This window comes from Physcomitrium patens, chromosome 13, assembly GCF_059467195.1.
Source record: "Physcomitrium patens ecotype Gransden chromosome 13, ASM5946719v1, whole genome shotgun sequence".
NCBI classification, from domain to species: domain Eukaryota; kingdom Viridiplantae; phylum Streptophyta; class Bryopsida; order Funariales; family Funariaceae; genus Physcomitrium; species Physcomitrium patens.
The window spans coordinates 2,229,825-2,245,944 of NC_143422.1; the positions used below are offsets into that span (position 1 = coordinate 2,229,825).

General features: G+C 39.0%; 2 protein-coding genes and 1 non-coding gene across 3 annotated transcripts; 2 read left to right on the forward strand and 1 right to left on the reverse strand.

Moving 5' to 3' along the window:
• The first annotated feature begins 1,393 nt into the window (after positions 1-1,393).
• LOC141044378 (calcineurin B-like protein 3) lies at positions 1,394-2,830 on the forward strand. Its single transcript, XM_073538206.1, has one exon. It carries the CDS (start codon positions 1,716-1,718, stop codon positions 2,412-2,414), a length of 699 nt encoding a protein of 232 aa, XP_073394307.1. The 5' UTR covers positions 1,394-1,715; the 3' UTR covers positions 2,415-2,830.
• A 65-nt stretch (positions 2,831-2,895) lies between these two features.
• Positions 2,896-3,551, forward strand: LOC112290577 (uncharacterized). Its single transcript, XR_012218790.2, has 2 exons — positions 2,896-3,107; positions 3,251-3,551. It is a non-coding gene; the product is annotated as an uncharacterized LOC112290577 (transcript).
• A 1,224-nt stretch (positions 3,552-4,775) lies between these two features.
• On the reverse strand, positions 4,776-6,978 carry LOC112290576 (protein VTE6, chloroplastic). Its single transcript, XM_024536976.3, has 5 exons — positions 6,489-6,978; positions 6,038-6,291; positions 5,776-5,899; positions 5,508-5,612; positions 4,776-5,297 (listed from the first exon to the last, which is right to left on the reverse strand). Exons 1-5 carry the CDS (start codon positions 6,732-6,734, stop codon positions 5,217-5,219), a joined length of 810 nt encoding a protein of 269 aa, XP_024392744.1. The 5' UTR covers positions 6,735-6,978; the 3' UTR covers positions 4,776-5,216.
• Positions 6,979-16,120: the final 9,142 nt, after the last annotated feature.

Sequence of the window (16,120 nt, forward strand, 5' to 3'; positions counted from 1 at the left end):
TTTGAAGGTTGAATAAAACAATATGTAGCTTTCCAACTTGTTTAAACAGAACTAAATTGACACCGTCTTCATTCATATGTATGTGTATATATATATATATATACATGAATCTTGTGGCTTACAATATATTTTTTGTATCTTGACTTTTTTTAGTGACTTATCATATTTTAGTATAATTAGTCTTCGTCAATTATTAAAATTGTAAAATATAAATTTCTGATGAATTAAAGTAATACATTAGGCTGTTTTTACATTTGTGGTGAGACAACCAATCCACTAATACCATCTTGCGAATTTTTAGATACTTTGATTGTAATTTATTATAATGATAAGAAAAACTAATCTCTTTATAACATTCTGTATGAAATACAATGAGATTCTTATTCAATATCACTACAATAATTTTAACACTTATTTTTATTTTTATTTTTTGAAAGATTATTTGATGTTGTGTCAAGATCTTTAACTTTAAAACTCAATTAGTTTTTTTTATAATGTATTAATCAATGTTAGAATCATTTTTATTATTGCGTGCATGTTTTATTAATGCACTCAAATGTTTTACTTGTTTGACTGAAATAAGACATTTAAAAAGTGAGTTCTAAAAGTTTGGTATTTTTCAAGAAACAAATGTGGCAATTTATTATATTTAATTTATTTTCAATAATCCATTTTTAAATATTAAATTCATGTTGTTTAGAATATTTTAAAATATGTTTAGACTATGTAAGGTTTTATACATACATTAAATATTCCAAAATACAAGGAAATTATAAATTAATTATTTTAAAAAATCAAAATTTTAATAAACAGTTAAAACTCATAACACTCAAAATTTGATTTATAAATCAAAATCATATTTGTATCAATTGTATCTTGATTCAGAGGCTATATGCATAATCAGATGATTATTTCACATTGATAGTACACAATGTAAAGCAACCTCAAATTATTGTGCTTTATACATAATCTCATTGATACTAATAGTTATAAATTATACTTTTGATTATATATATGTATATTTATACAGACATTCAAAATTACGGTGTAGATAGAATCTTCTCTTACTTTTTTGAAGGTACTTTGACGTTGGCTGAAATGTGTATATACCATGAGAAGTTTTATTAAATAATAACATATGTCATTTAAGTATATATATTGATCAAGACAGACTTCGAAAAAATGGCTTAAAGTAAAAGTTTCGTACATCATCGTTTATTTTGAGCCTTACTTGGAAGGCACAGTGGTAAGCAACTCCGTGTGGAGACCTGTTTCACCGACAAGTTCTGGAGTTGATATCCGGGGAAGGAGCGGGCAGATGAGAAGGGCCTCAATCGCCGGGTCGTTTGCCTTGGCTTATGAAGGCCGAGCGAGGCCGGGGTCGAGGATGACGAGGTGGCGTCGCAGGGAGGGGAGCACCCATGTGAAGCGTGATCGTGGCTTGTGCCACGATTTCCGCCCTCTAGGGTTGTATTTTACGGAATTAGATTACTTGGACCTCGGGCGTGTTTGCGTTGTGAGCGTTGTGAGCATTGTTGAGAGTTGTTGAGAAGGAGGAAGATGGACGTGACGGACGAGAATAGAGCAAGGTAGGGGCTGATTTCGATATAGGGGGAAAGGGAGTTCGATGGAGGTGGTGATGAAGGCGCTGCTGCTGCGATCGGGGGAGATTTTTTTGGAATTGAGATAGAGTAGATAAGGTTGGCTGGTGGAGAATGTGGAAGTTATTAGAGCTGATATGGTCAGGCTCCGAGAATGTGGCGTGTTGTCTCGCGGGGTGCTTCGGGTCCAAGAGCGCGAGCCACCCGTATGACGACCATTGGGATGATCCCGCAGCGATCTCGCGCACCACGGCGTTTACTGTGAGCGAGGTGGAAGCTCTGTACGAGCTCTTCAAGAAGATCTCCAGCGTTGGAGTGTATGATGGCGTGGTGAACAAGGAAGAGTTCCAGTTGGCGCTCTTCAAGCAGAATAAGAAGGAGAGTTTGTTCGCGGATAGGGTTTTTAATCTGTTCGATGAGAAGCACAAGGGATATCTTGAGTTTCCTGAGTTTGCCCAGGCGCTGTCGGTTTTTCATCCGAATGCCAATGTTGAGGACAAGATCGATTTCGCTTTCCGGTTGTATGACCTGCAACAGCAAGGGTACATCGAGCGTTCCGAGGTGAAGCGGATGGTGGTTGCGACTCTGGCGGAGTCAGGGTTGAATCTATCGGACGACGTCATCGAGGAGATTATCGATAAGACTTTTTTAGAAGCTGATACGAAGAATGATGGCCGAATTGATAAAGAGGAGTGGCGGACTTTGGTTATGCAACATCCCTCCCTTCTGAAAAACATGACCCTGCCCTACCTGAAGGACATCACCACGACTTTCCCGAGCTTCATCTTTCATTCCTTAGTAGAAGAAACTTGAAAGAGGTTGTTGATGGTAATATCTGTGATGATATTGATGTACCCCAAAATAGTAGAATGTTTTGAAAGCATTCAATTGGCTGCAGGACGTTTGTGCTCTAAGCCGGCTCGTATGGCTTCAACACAATTTATGTTATGTGGATTGCTCAGCACTCTAGGATGCTAAATATGGTTTCTGTGCAGCTGGTATTTTTTAGACGAGAGTACTGCGCCCGCCATAATTTTTATTTGGCAACGTGTCTCTTGAAATGTAATAGTATCTAATCGAACTTTGGAGGAGCTTGTTTGTAGTTGTAACTAGTCTGGATGGCTTTTATGATCGGAGCGTTGCATCATGCTGATCGATCTCTCCATGATCCTCTACTTGCAGCTAGACGCTCATTTCTAATACAGGTCAAGTTCGCTGCGTTAAAGATAGTAGTGTTACATGTGGCTACTTCTCGTCTGCATCTCTTTGATTGACTCATTTTGTTTATGACAAGTTTGTCAGGACTTGATTTCGAATTCTCCTTCAGCAATGTGGCGTCAGGCTTGAACTGATGCGTGAGATATAATTTTGGAATCTCCATGATGAGCGTCAGCGAGAGGTCTCGAAGTATTCAAGCTCGGTCACATGAAATTATGCAACACAGCACCGGGTTTGAGCATGGTATGCTTGAACTCCTAAATCCTAACCAAGAATTCGGATTCCATGGTACTTCCCATCATTTGTACCTTCCGTTTTTCATCCATCTTTTGTTCATTCAAGAAGAGTACTGATACTAGCAGGATACGTGTGTTTACCGCGTGGCCTTTGGCCGTATAGTTACGAGAGTGACTATAATACTGTACATGCAGGGTTGAGTGGGTCAATAATTGAGCTTCACATCTGGAATGATTGGTTCTCAGTTAACTCTTGCTACCGTGTGAGAGCTTAAGTAATCCTCTGGCATGGCCTGTCACGATCCCTCATCAGCTTGTGATAATTCGTACACATGGAGGGTGAGTTCGTACATTTTTTTTCATAAGACACAGTACATGATGTTTTTGGTCCAAGGTGTGAATATATTGGACAAATGTTAGGTGAGACACTCTGAGGTTGGTTTGTCTATTTTTCCTGTATGATTGTTTATTTTCAAATTAAGGATGGGTTTTGGGACGAGATGACAGTACGTTTGTAATGTTCTTTTCAAAACGTGTCTTCTGGACACCTGGACAAGTTTATGTATTACTTTCAAATAGAATCCCCAGCATGTTTAATTTGAGAGCCTTTTTATAAAAAAAAGTACGACCAAAGAAATGGCCATGTCATTTTAGTCATCCTTAATAAAATTCGCCATGACTTCGTAAGCATGTGTGGACATCCACTAAGCTTCTTTTCCTATTTCATGTAGGACAAGTTATAAACCTCGCTGTCTGCAGACTTATGCTTACCGTATTAGAGAATTTATAGAAACGAAATGAAATTACTGCCAACGGGAGCTGCATTCATTCATTATTGGAGTTGGGTCATGCGGCACAACTACAAGGTGGTGTTTGTGGACAATTAGCGTATGACAGAAGTGAAGACTTGACAGTTGCGTTGGGGGCTTTTGAATAGCATAAAAGTATTTTACATCGAAGATTTCAACTTCTTAGCAGTCACATGAGGAAAGATACTGAAGTTTTTGGACACATCGTCATGTCCAAACATTGTGAACATGCTTCAGGCCTTTCATTGTGCTATCATGAGGTTTCTGTACTTTTGGCTAAAAGGAAAGACTCGAAATACCTTAAATGCGTGTTGCAGATCATTCGTATAAACATCATAATATGGCCTGTCCTAACATGATAAAACAGACCATTGCTTCAGGATAAGAAGCTATGCACCCTGCAGAGTAGCCACCCTCCAATTTCACATTGAACAAAATCACACGCCAAACGGAGTGAAACCCTAGGCAGTTAATGTGTCTCCTTGAAAGAGGGATGCTAATTTTAGAGCTTAGGCACAAGCTCTTAAGTTCCAAACGAGAATGGGGTGCAACGTAGAGGATCTTGAGTAAACTGTATTCTGCTGTAGCTTGTTTATTTTGCAAGTGCTGACAAGTTAAAATAAGCTCCCGATTTCTCTACTCGTTTCTTCTCATGTTTGTCCTTCTCAATTCCAGATGAATTCCGTCAGTATTTCAAATTGCACAATGCGTAGTCCAAAATCATAGCTGCGGTGAGAGTCAAACCGCTTACAATCTCAGTGCATTCTAAGTTTCAATTCGTCATGATGAACGATGAAGCGCTGCTTCGAAATGATAACAGACCACCAGGTCTTGGAATGTTCAATGATTTGAACACAATTTTTTTCAGCGCTCACTCATAAAATAACATTCGCATGTCGACTGTGCAAAGATTGCGTGGGAATATTAACAACTACTTTTAATGTGTAGATGGTCGAACATTAACATAACCAAGCCTGCAGACCAGCCATGCACTATGCAGATCCTACTTTCTAGCCTCTACATAGCAAGTCAACCAAAGTTCTCTTGCTGCACCTGCTTCGTTACCTTCGCTGCGCTGCAAATGCGGAGCCAAGGTCATGTTCCTAACGACAGAGGACTAAGACAGACTACTGTAAACATTGTACATTCTCTAATCTACTGGATTGAGCACAGCAGTAGTCAAGCTCCAATTTTGCGTTCCACTTGGATAGCTCATTATACACAGCAAGCTAGCAGCAGTCAAGCTCCAATTTCAAAATGGAGATTTAGCATTTACGTCCATGAAATCATTGTAAGCCTCGAACTGTGGGAGTTGGGTGCAGTAGGAAGCATGTTCAGCAGTAAATTGGTATTTATCTAAACAGCAAGCTTGTAAGAATGGCCAAACTTGCACCTATTGAGATGTTAAATATATTCGAGACATCATTTGTAATCTGCACCACCACCAGCCCGTATCGCCAAAATGCACAAAATCAGATAAAGACAATCGACAACAGACAGAACCAAAGAGAAGTATTCTTTGCTTGCAAGAGTCCATGCAAAGGTAAGAAAAGAAACACATTCCGATGCTACTACGAGGTACAATCTCAACAAATGAGTCCCACTATTCACCGGAAACGAGCACTTAATAGACAAAATCATACCCATTCAGTGCCTTTTTGACCTTGAAGCGCTGCTCCAATGAAGCTCTCACACAGATTAGCCACTTGAGCAGCTCCCACACAAATAATAGCTCCCGGCAGATCAGCCTGCAATCATGAATTGTACTAGTTTTTCAAACTGGAGGAATTTTGCGAGAGGTAGAAATCACAACGGATTCATGACGTACGGACAAAATTTGACATCTGAGAAAAACTTGTCAAATATTCCACTACACACCAACAACTGGAGCAAATGAGCTTAGAGTAATACCAAGGCAACGACATAACCGATGAAAGCCAGAAAAACAGATGCGATCAATCCTGCAAAAGTGCCGACCAAGCTCACTGCTCCATCTGTGCCGCGAGGTACAACTGTCATGGTTGTCACCAAGTATCTGCTCACCAATAGCAAACAAATAACATCAATCACAGTGCTCATTGTAAATGATTCATTGCTAATAAATCGTCAGCATATTAGAACCTTCGAAATTGTCACTTCAAAGCATTTACAGAGAGCATGTGAACAAACTAACGTGGTTCTACCAAAAGCCTTGCCAATCTCGCTCCCCATCGTGTCGCTAAGTTTAGTGCAAAAGCTGGCCAGGAAACCTAATCGCCAAAGGGGCACCCATGCAGGTCCAAAGACGCCACAGATTGTTGCAATCGCACACAATGTGCCGGCTGTGCCAGATCCCCACACACTCCCAGGACCCCTTCTTCCTCCCCTCTTCTCTGCCGTCCCTTCGGCTTTCTTCAGTTTATAGTTCACTTTCGTGGCAGCGGTTCCCTGGATCCATCCAAAGACTCTTTCTCGTTTAACCACAATCCATCAAGAGCAATATGTAGATGTAAAGCCATATCCAACTATTCTCGAACACCCACAAATTTTCAGCAACCCAATCGAATCTTACGCAGTTGAAGCAGCCACTTTTAGGTGAAAGTGCAGAAGACCCACGCAGTCAAAGGAGGGCTCCGATTGCTTACAATAAGAAAGTAGAGAAAGACGATAACGGTGCCGGGCAAGCCGAAGGCACGAAAGGTGAAGAGGCCCAGCAAGAACGCACTCATCACTCCAGGGATCGACAATCCGACCAACAAAACAGGTGCCGCGATCACAAAAATGGTGGTAGTAGCAATGATAGTCGACTCCCAACTCGCTGGCGACCTCAATGCTCGTTGCACTCCTTGCAAAACGGCCCTGAAACTCTCCGAAACATCCAGAGTGGCCATGGCATCCTCTATGCTCGCAGAATTTCCTCCGTGCCCACAAAAGCAAAACAACACCACCACCACCACCACCACCAAGATCAAGCCTCCCAACAGGTTTCTCAGATCGGTTTTGTTCGATTTCTTTCGCCAGCAAGTGACGCAGAACTGGACCCCATCAAACTGTGGATCGTTTCTACGAATTGTGTGACTGATTGCTCCGTTTCGGGAACGATCCGTGCATCAGACTTTGCAAGCACGCTAGAGTTCGATGCAGAGTCCTCTTCACTGGATTGCCCCAAGACTGCGTTATGCTGCGGCAGGCTCGCGGCAAGTCGCGGTTGCTGAGCTGGAATACCGTGTGCTTACAACGCGCTTTTAGGTGGGTCGGTGATAGGGTTTGGAAAGAGAAACAATCAGCGTGTGAGATTGTTAGGATCACCAAGAATTAACCCCTAGACCGGGCAATTGGGGAGACGAGTATACTTGATCAATGTTTATTTAAATGAGAAGTTCTTGTACTATGTAAATAAACAAATAAATAAAGTGCATTCTAAATGCAATAGCTTAAAGTACAAGATTAGCAAAATTTAGTTAAGATAAGGCAGTCCAAAAGAAATCCAAGTGAGAAAGTACTTTGTGTGAAAATTTGAATTCACAAAACAATTTGTCTGGTTATACAGTAACTACAAATGCACATGAGATCTACTACTTGTAGAGCATTTCTTTAGCAATTTTTATGTGGAAATATATATATATATATATATATATATGTATATATATATGAATATATATCAATCAATTAGTGAAAATCCATGTTGTTGGCTACAAAAAAAGGTATAAAAGTTTAATTTGTGGTTGCTAAATCAAAAATTGACCACTTCTAAAGAAATATTGATCATGATCTATATATATATATATATATATATATATAAAAATAGATCCATTCATATTTCTTTACTATAATTGATAAATATAATTTTTATTTATTATAAAAATAAAATAGCTAAGTTAAAAGAAATTTTGGATAAATTATATTTATGATGGCATTTTTATCTTCATTATTTTTAAGATGTAGAATCTTAATCATATCCAAAGAAGTGCATTGTAAAAAAATAATATAAAACTATTTATGTGTAAATACTAAGGTTCTAAGATCTATTCCTATATTTTTCAATAATTATTATTAAAATTTATCAATATTCATTACAAATTCCATCTTTATTAGAAACTAGCTTTACTATAATTTGAATAGAATCTCTATAGATGTGTTACAAATATACATATTTGTCAAGGACAAGAACATGATAAAGACAAATAAATAAGTGAGACTTCTCTCAAAAAAAGATGACAAAATAGAAATAACTTGATATGTATATTAAGAAAGAAACTGGAATGGCTATTACCAAAAGTCAAGAAAATTAGAGACCCTTGAAACTAGACTAGAAGCAAAAAAGGAGTTGACAAGAGTGAAGAAGGCTTCACTCTTGTCTTTATATATACTATCTTACTAAAGGCTACGTGGCGACGTTCTACATGACCTCCAATATGTGTTGACTTTATAGGACACATGCCTTGACTTACGAGGCATGTTTTCTACATGTGGGCCACATAGTTAGCTTAGTCTTCAAGCTAAAAATATGTGTGGCACATGGCCAACTTGTTGACAACGTTTCTAATCCCAAAAATTCAATTAAAGACACCTATAAAGTCAAAGAAACATCTATAAAGCTTTTAAGAAGCTTCCATAGCAAATATTAAAGAATTAACTTATTTCTACCTATTTATACATATAATTATTGGCTTACATGCGTATGTCCGTGACATTACTCCCTTTTCTAGAGACGAGTTCTATGAGTAGCGATAATCATATGTTGAGGAAATCTATGATGCAACGAAATATATTTGCTACATCTTCTGATCTTTATTCTCTTCGAAGATGATTGATAGGGCCTCTCAACCATCGATAGTGTCCCATACCAAGGCAAGAAGACCATCCAATTATTTGATTATTGTTGAGGCCTTCATAACTTCTTTCGAATAAAACATTTAGAACACCATCAGGAGTTGTTCCTACTTCTAGTAAAATCACCAAACATTGGGAGTCCCTTCCAAGGTCGTGATACCAAACGCATTGTAGTGTTGTGGTCAGCTACTATATGAAAATAATGTAATTATGTACTTAATATATAATTTATTAAGTAACATGGTGAGAGCCATGTTAGTAGATTTTAGTTGGTTGTAGAATATAATTTGAGTATTACTTTGAGAAGAGGTTGTTTAAAAAGATTACTATAAAATTTGTATAACTTTAATTTCCTTTTGATAGTGGGTTTTAAGATTGATTTTGATTGATAGTAACTTCTAAATATTTAGAGTCACCTTTGTTAGACATTGGTGACATTTGAAAACTTATTTTGGTTCTTTTATTTGGTGTTTAGAGCATACATTATGTAAATCTTATAAGAAAAAGGATTGAAGAAGGATTTTGGTAGCAAAGGGAGTAATTAGGACACCAATATTGATGAATGGAGATGAAAAATAAAAATCTCCATTCCTATTGGTCAAAAATCATGACCAATGGGCTTTGAGGAGGCTGCCCGAGGCCATATTAGGGATTAGGGTTAGTTTTTCATGGCATTCGAACTTTGAAGGCTAAGGTCAGAAGGTTTAGGTTTTTGGTTAAGGTTTTGGTGCAAGTTTTGTGTCATTTGGGGTTTTTATGAAGAAGTTATAGGCACTCAAAGTTAAGATGTTAGTTTTGGACCTACTATCACTTTTTTGGGCATAACGCACGTGTACGGATGGCAATTGAGGATCGGCGACTGCGACTAGAGAGAACACTTTTGCGGCTATACTTTTCACATACTGCTTACTGGATTCTAGGTTGGGATGAAGGAGTTATTGGATTTTGAAGTCAGCACATGCAATCTAAGGGTAGTAAGTAAACCGATTTACTAGTGTTTGTCTCTTGAGCTATATCTTGAGCAATTTGACAAGGTTTTGGCTCAAAATTTCAAGGAATGTGTAATTTTATGTTAGTAAACTTTGTGCATAAGTTTTATGACATTTCAAGTTTGGGTTTTTGAGATATAAGGAAAATATTTTTTCAGGTGCTTGTAAATTAGGGTTTGAAGTGTGTACTAGGGTTTCTTAGATGCCAAAAGATCGGGAGTGAATTTGTAGATGGTTTTTCTTATGGTAAAATTTAAGGATAAATTAAACCTATCTTGTGAATTTAAAACAAACTGAACTGTTAGATCAATAGTTATGATTTTCTAAAGTTTGGGGCGAGAAAACCCTTGGCGAAAAAAATATGTTTTGAAGGGATTTTATTATATTTGGAGTTTTATACAAAAATAAAGGAGATTTGGAAGCTAAGAAAAGAATCATATAAAGGTTTAAGGTACACTCTCTACAATTAGATACCAAGTGTATTCCCAGATAGCAAATCACGCCATACGACAGACGTGGTGAACCCGACGTGAAAAATTCTGCGGTAGAGAGTTTTGAAGAAATATTTTGGCTTTTATTATGGAAGGAGAGCAAGGAAGTGGTAGTAGGAATTGCATTGGGTAATCTCCATTGCAACTTGATCCTGCTACAACTCAAATGTTTCAAGCATTTACACTTTTTATGCAACAACAGCAAGCTGTGGAATGCAAGGAGGTGTTAGGCACATATTCCTTAGAACTTTCTAGAAGAGAAGCCTCTAGAATCTTTTAGAGAGAAGTTTCTAGAAGCTTCTAGAAAGGAAGTCTCTGGAACCTTATAGAAGAGAAGTTTCTAGAAGCTTCTAGAAAAGAAGCCCTTGGAACTTTCTAGAAGCTTCCTAGTTAATAGAAGTAGCTCGAGAAGTTTCTAGAACCTTCTAGAAAGGAAGCCTCTGGAACCTTCTAGAAGCTTCTTAATTAATAGAAGTAGCTCGAGAAGCTTCCTAAATAGGAGTATATATAGGGATCCAGGCTGAAGAGTTCTTCAGTCTCGACAACACATCTCTTGGAGTTCTAGCTCACCTTTCTGGTGTTGTTCTTGTACTCATCTGTTTAATTTAGTTCTGCCACTTCTTCTTGGACTTCTTGTTAGATTTCAAGTCTGTATTTTGTGTCCGTGACAGTTTGTCGAGACTACACTAACTTGAGATATCAGAGCTAGTTCTTTCTTAGTGGAGTGTGGATTACTCCTCTACTTGAAGGTATACTAGCATTTTAGAGATTGCGGATTACCCTCCTCTAAACTGATACTTCTTCTGTTACAATATTGGAGTCTTATTCTTCTTGGAGAGAGTGGATTATCCCTCTTCTTGAAATTTTTAAGGCGTTTTATAGGTTGTGGATTACCCTCCTATAAACCAATATTGCCTCTTGTAGAGTCATTTTTGTCCTTCTTTTAGAATGGTTGGAGGTCAAGACATTAGTATGACAGAAAGTTTGGAGTCCAAGTTAGATGCTATTATGAATGCCCTCGCTACGTTATCACAAAGAACTGCAGAGATTGAAGGAGTGGTGGCAAGGCTTCATAATGATGGAGTATCTGGGATAGCACAATCTAAACTGCACCAGCCTCAAACTTTTGCACTTGGAGAAACAACTTTATCTCAGGTTCGACAAGAACCACTAGTTCTACAACATAAGGAGCCTCGAGTTAGCCTTCTAGATAAGTTCGATGGAACACGTTCTAAGTTTCAAAGATTTGTTAATCAAATTAGGTTGATAACAGTTTTACAGCCCGAACGATATCCAACAGAGGAGTCACGTGTTGGGCTTGTTGGAACCTTACTTACGGGACAAGCCCTATCATGGTTTGCTCCTTTGTTTGAGAAACGATCATCCATATTAAACAACTTCGAAACCTTTTTGGAAGCATTTGCGGAAGCATTTGGTGAACACGATAAGGTTCGATGGGCTACAACAAAGATCCGGTTGCTACGACAAGGGATGCGTTCTACATCAGTCTATGCTTTGGATTTCAGGCAATTAGTATGCGACATCAATTGGGATGAAGAAGCATTGATGAGTCAATTCTATTGGGGTTTAAGAGATGATGTGAAAGATTTGCTGTTAACTCTTCCTGATCCACGAACGCTCAATGAAGCCATTAGCCAAGCTGTGAAGTGCGATAATCACCTATTCCAACGTCGCCAAGACCAACGCTCAAGACAACATACAATTCGCCATGCTCCAACTATGTCGGCAAGCAGTGTGAATTCACATTCAGAGGTGGAAGACATGCAAATTGATGTGGTACGTGTCAAATCTCTTACTATAGAAGAAAAAAAGCGACGTATGGAGGAAAATTTATGCTTGTATTGCGGTGGAGAAGGCCACAAAGTCGAAAACTGTCCCAAAAAGCAAAATCGAGGTATAGTCAAGACTAGGGGAGTATTTGTTCAGGAAAACGAGGATGCCCAGCCACAGTAGGAACCATGCGGCTGGACAATGAAATATCCCAACAACAATCAGGTTCCTTTCTTTCTGCCCAACCTGCACTTTGTTTTATAATTCCTCTGTTTATTGGCCCTCAAAAACTGAGAACCTTAGCACTACTAGACTCAGGAGCATCTGCTTGTTTTTTAGACGAAGAATTTGCAAAGCGTCATAAGATCTCTTTAGTACAAAAATCAAAACCTGTTCATGTTGAGGTCATAGATGGGCGACCTTTATTGTCTGGTAGCATCACCCATGAATCAAAACCTATAGAAGTAACGTTTAAAGACCATAGTAGTCATATTATTTTTAATATTATTAAAACCCCATCAAATCCTATTATTCTTGGTCTTTCTTGGTTGGAAAAAAATAACCCATTGATAGATTGGAGGTTGCGGAAGATGACTTTTCCCACAAAATCATCCAAGAAAAAACCTAGTAAAAAACCTCGAAAAAAGAAATCTTTATTCATTGGAGCAAGAGCGTTTATAAGATCATCTAAGGAAGGCACTCCATTTGTCATTTATGCGGCTCCAACTACCGAGGAGAAGATCTCAACAACAAGTATACCGGAGCAATATAAGGATTTTGAAGACGTATTTCAAAAGAAGAACGCCGACATACTACTGGAACACCGACCATATGATTGTGCCATAGACTTGCAAGAAGGAGCACAACCACCTTTTGGCCCAATCTACAATCTATCGCAAATAGAGTTGGCAAAGTTGCGAAAGTACATCGACGAGAATCTAGCCAAGAACTTCATTCGTCATTCAAAATCATCAATTGGAGCACCCATCTTATTTGTGAAGAAGAAAGATGGATCATTATGGATGTGTGTGGACTATCGAGGCCTCAACAAGGTAACAAAGAAAAATCGTTACCCATTACCCTTGATTTCTAGTCTCTTAGAACAACTTGGACGTGCGAAGATCTTTACAAAAATTGATCTAAGGGGAGCTTATAATCTCGTACGAATCAAGGAAGGAGATGAGTGGAAGACAGCATTCCGTACAAGGTATGGTCATTTCGAGTATAATGTCATGCCTTTTGGTCTTACCAATGCTCCAGCAGTTTTCCAACATATGATGAATGACATCTTTCGAGAACACCTCGACGATTTTGTTGTCATCTACTTGGACGATATTCTAATATTTTCTAAAAATGAGGAAGAGCATGAAAAGCATGTTCATTTGGTCTTGGAGAAACTACGCAAGCGAGGACTATATGCCAAATTAGAAAAGTGTTTATTTCACCAGACGGAGATGGAGTTTTTGGGATTCATTGTGACTACAGAAGGTTTGAAGATGGACCCCAAGAAAGTAGAAGCAATCATGTCTTGGGAGGTTCCTAAGACGGTTAGAGACGTACAATGCTTTCTTGGTTTTGCTAACTTCTATCGGATCTTCATCAAGAATTATTCTCAAGTTGCTGCTCCTCTCACTCGATTAACATGCAAGGATAAGTTGGAATGGGGACCTTTGGCGGAGAAGGCATTTCAAGACTTGAAGACAGTATTTACTACAGCTCCAATTTTGGTACATCCAGACTTTACAAAGGCCTTTTATTTTGAGACTGATGCTTCAGATTTTGCTTTGAGAGCTGTGCTTTCACAAATGAGTGAAGACAAGAAGCTCCATCCAGTTGCATTCTATTCTCAGAAGTTCTCTGCTATTGAAATCAATTATGAGATCCATGATAAGGAATTTCTTGCTATAGTGGATTCTTTCGAAGAATGGCGTCACTTTCTTGAAGGAGCTGCACATTCAATGACCGTATATACGGATCACAAGAATTTGGAATATTTCATGTCAGCTCGAGTTTTAAATCGGCGTCAAGCTCGGTGGAATATGTCGCTATCTAGATTCAATTTTATTATCACTTATCGACCTGGAAGGTAGCAAGGACTATCCGATGCTTTATCAAGGAGATCGTATCTTGTACCAAAGGCTGGAGAAGCAGCGTTTGATCAACAATGTACAACGTTATTGAAGCCAGAGAGATTTCAACTTTGTGCTACTATTGTATCATTTGATGCTGACTTCCTAAACCAGGTACGTGCTATGACCATTAAAGATTCAGTAGCCATTGATATCAAGCAACGTACCAATGACGACAAGTTCAAGGTGGAGGGAGATCTTTTATACTTTGAAGAGCGATTGTACATTCCAAAAGGACTAGCACGACTCCGAGTTCTTCAATCTCTCCATGATTTTCCAGCTGCGAGACATTTTGGATTCAACAAGACCTTGGAGCTTATTTCCCGAGATTTTTGGTGGCCCCAAATGTGGAAGGATGTGAAAGATTTTGTCCTCTCCTGTGATATCTGTTCAAGATCCAAGAATCCTCGGCATCGCCCTTATGGACTTCTACAGCCATTGCCAATTCCACGTCGACCATGGTCTTCAATTTCTATGGACTTCATTACGGACTTGCCATCATCAAACTCATTTGACAACATCTTTGTCGTGGTAGATCGGCTTACGAAGATGGCACACTTTGTTCCTTGTAAGAAGACATCGTCCAGTGAAGTCACAGCAAGACTCTTTCTCAATAATGTGTATCGATATCATGGACTACCAGATGATATCATATCAGATCGAGGTACCCAGTTCGTGTCAAAGTTTTGGAGATCTCTCTTTGGAATATTGAAGGTGGATATCAAGCTTTCTTCAGCTTTTCATCCTCAAACTGATGGCCAAACGGAACGGGTGAACCAAGTCTTGGAGCAGTATTTACGATGCAGCATCAACTATCAGCAAGACGATTGGACTGCATATCTACCGCTAGCCGAGTTTGCATATAACAACACCCTCCATGCATCGACTCAACAAACACCATTCTTTTCCAACTATGGGTATCATCCGAAGCTTGATTTATTGAATCCGTCAACAAGTAACAATCCAGCAGCTGAAGGATTTACGAAACAACTATCAAAGCTTTAAAATACATTGAAGCTTCAATTACAATCCGCTCAAGAATCCTACAAGGCGTCTGTAGATAGATTTCGAAATCAAGCACCTACTTTCAAAATTAGAGATAAAGCATGGCTTTTTCGACGGAATATGAAGACCAAGCAACCATGTGATAAGTTGGGCTATCGAAGATTGGGACCATTTATCATCCAGAAGCAAATCAATCCAGTGGCGTACCGTCTGGAGTTACCGGCTTCTATGAAGGTACATCCAGTCTTTCATGTTTCTCTGTTGGAACCTTATCGAGAGTCATCTTTTCTTGGAAGAGTGCAATGTCCACCACCTAGTATTGAAATCGAGAACCATGAAGAATACGAGGTTGAAAAGGTATTGGATTCACGGCGAAGGTGGAAAAAGTTAGAATATCTTGTTCATTGGTGCGGCTATGACATTAATGAGCGAACGTGGGAGCCGACTGAAAATCTTGCGAATGCGCCACAAAAGGTACAGGATTTTCATCAACGACATCCTGATAAACCTAAATCAATTCGACGATAGCTTCTTTCTGAAGCTTGTTCTCCCAACAATATAAGAAAAGGGGAGAGCACCAACAAAATTTGTAGTTGATGTAGTTATTTTCTCCAAGATAGATCGTAGTTTGGTCTTTTGATATGGATTGTCAAGAGATAGATACTGTGCCAGTCAGAGTATCGCAACCAAGTAGCTCACAAAGGCGACCCCGAGATGAAGAACTACATGTACCACGACGACGACAGAGGATACCGAGTAACCGATCATTGGTGATTGTATTTGAGTCCGAGCTTGTTTACGATGGTCAGCCAGAAGGCGTGTTTGCAGGACAATTTCATAATGAGGACACAGAAGTTCATGCTTGGTGAGGAGTTGAAGGAGTGGGCCACTACCATTGGCTTCAAGTGCCGATAAATCACTTGCCTGGTGAACAATAGTTGGAGTTCATAGTAGATGTTATGCGACAGATCTTCATTTTCTTGCGTTGGTACTGATCAACAACATTGCTTCTCAGAGACCTCGAAGCTAAAGGAGGGGG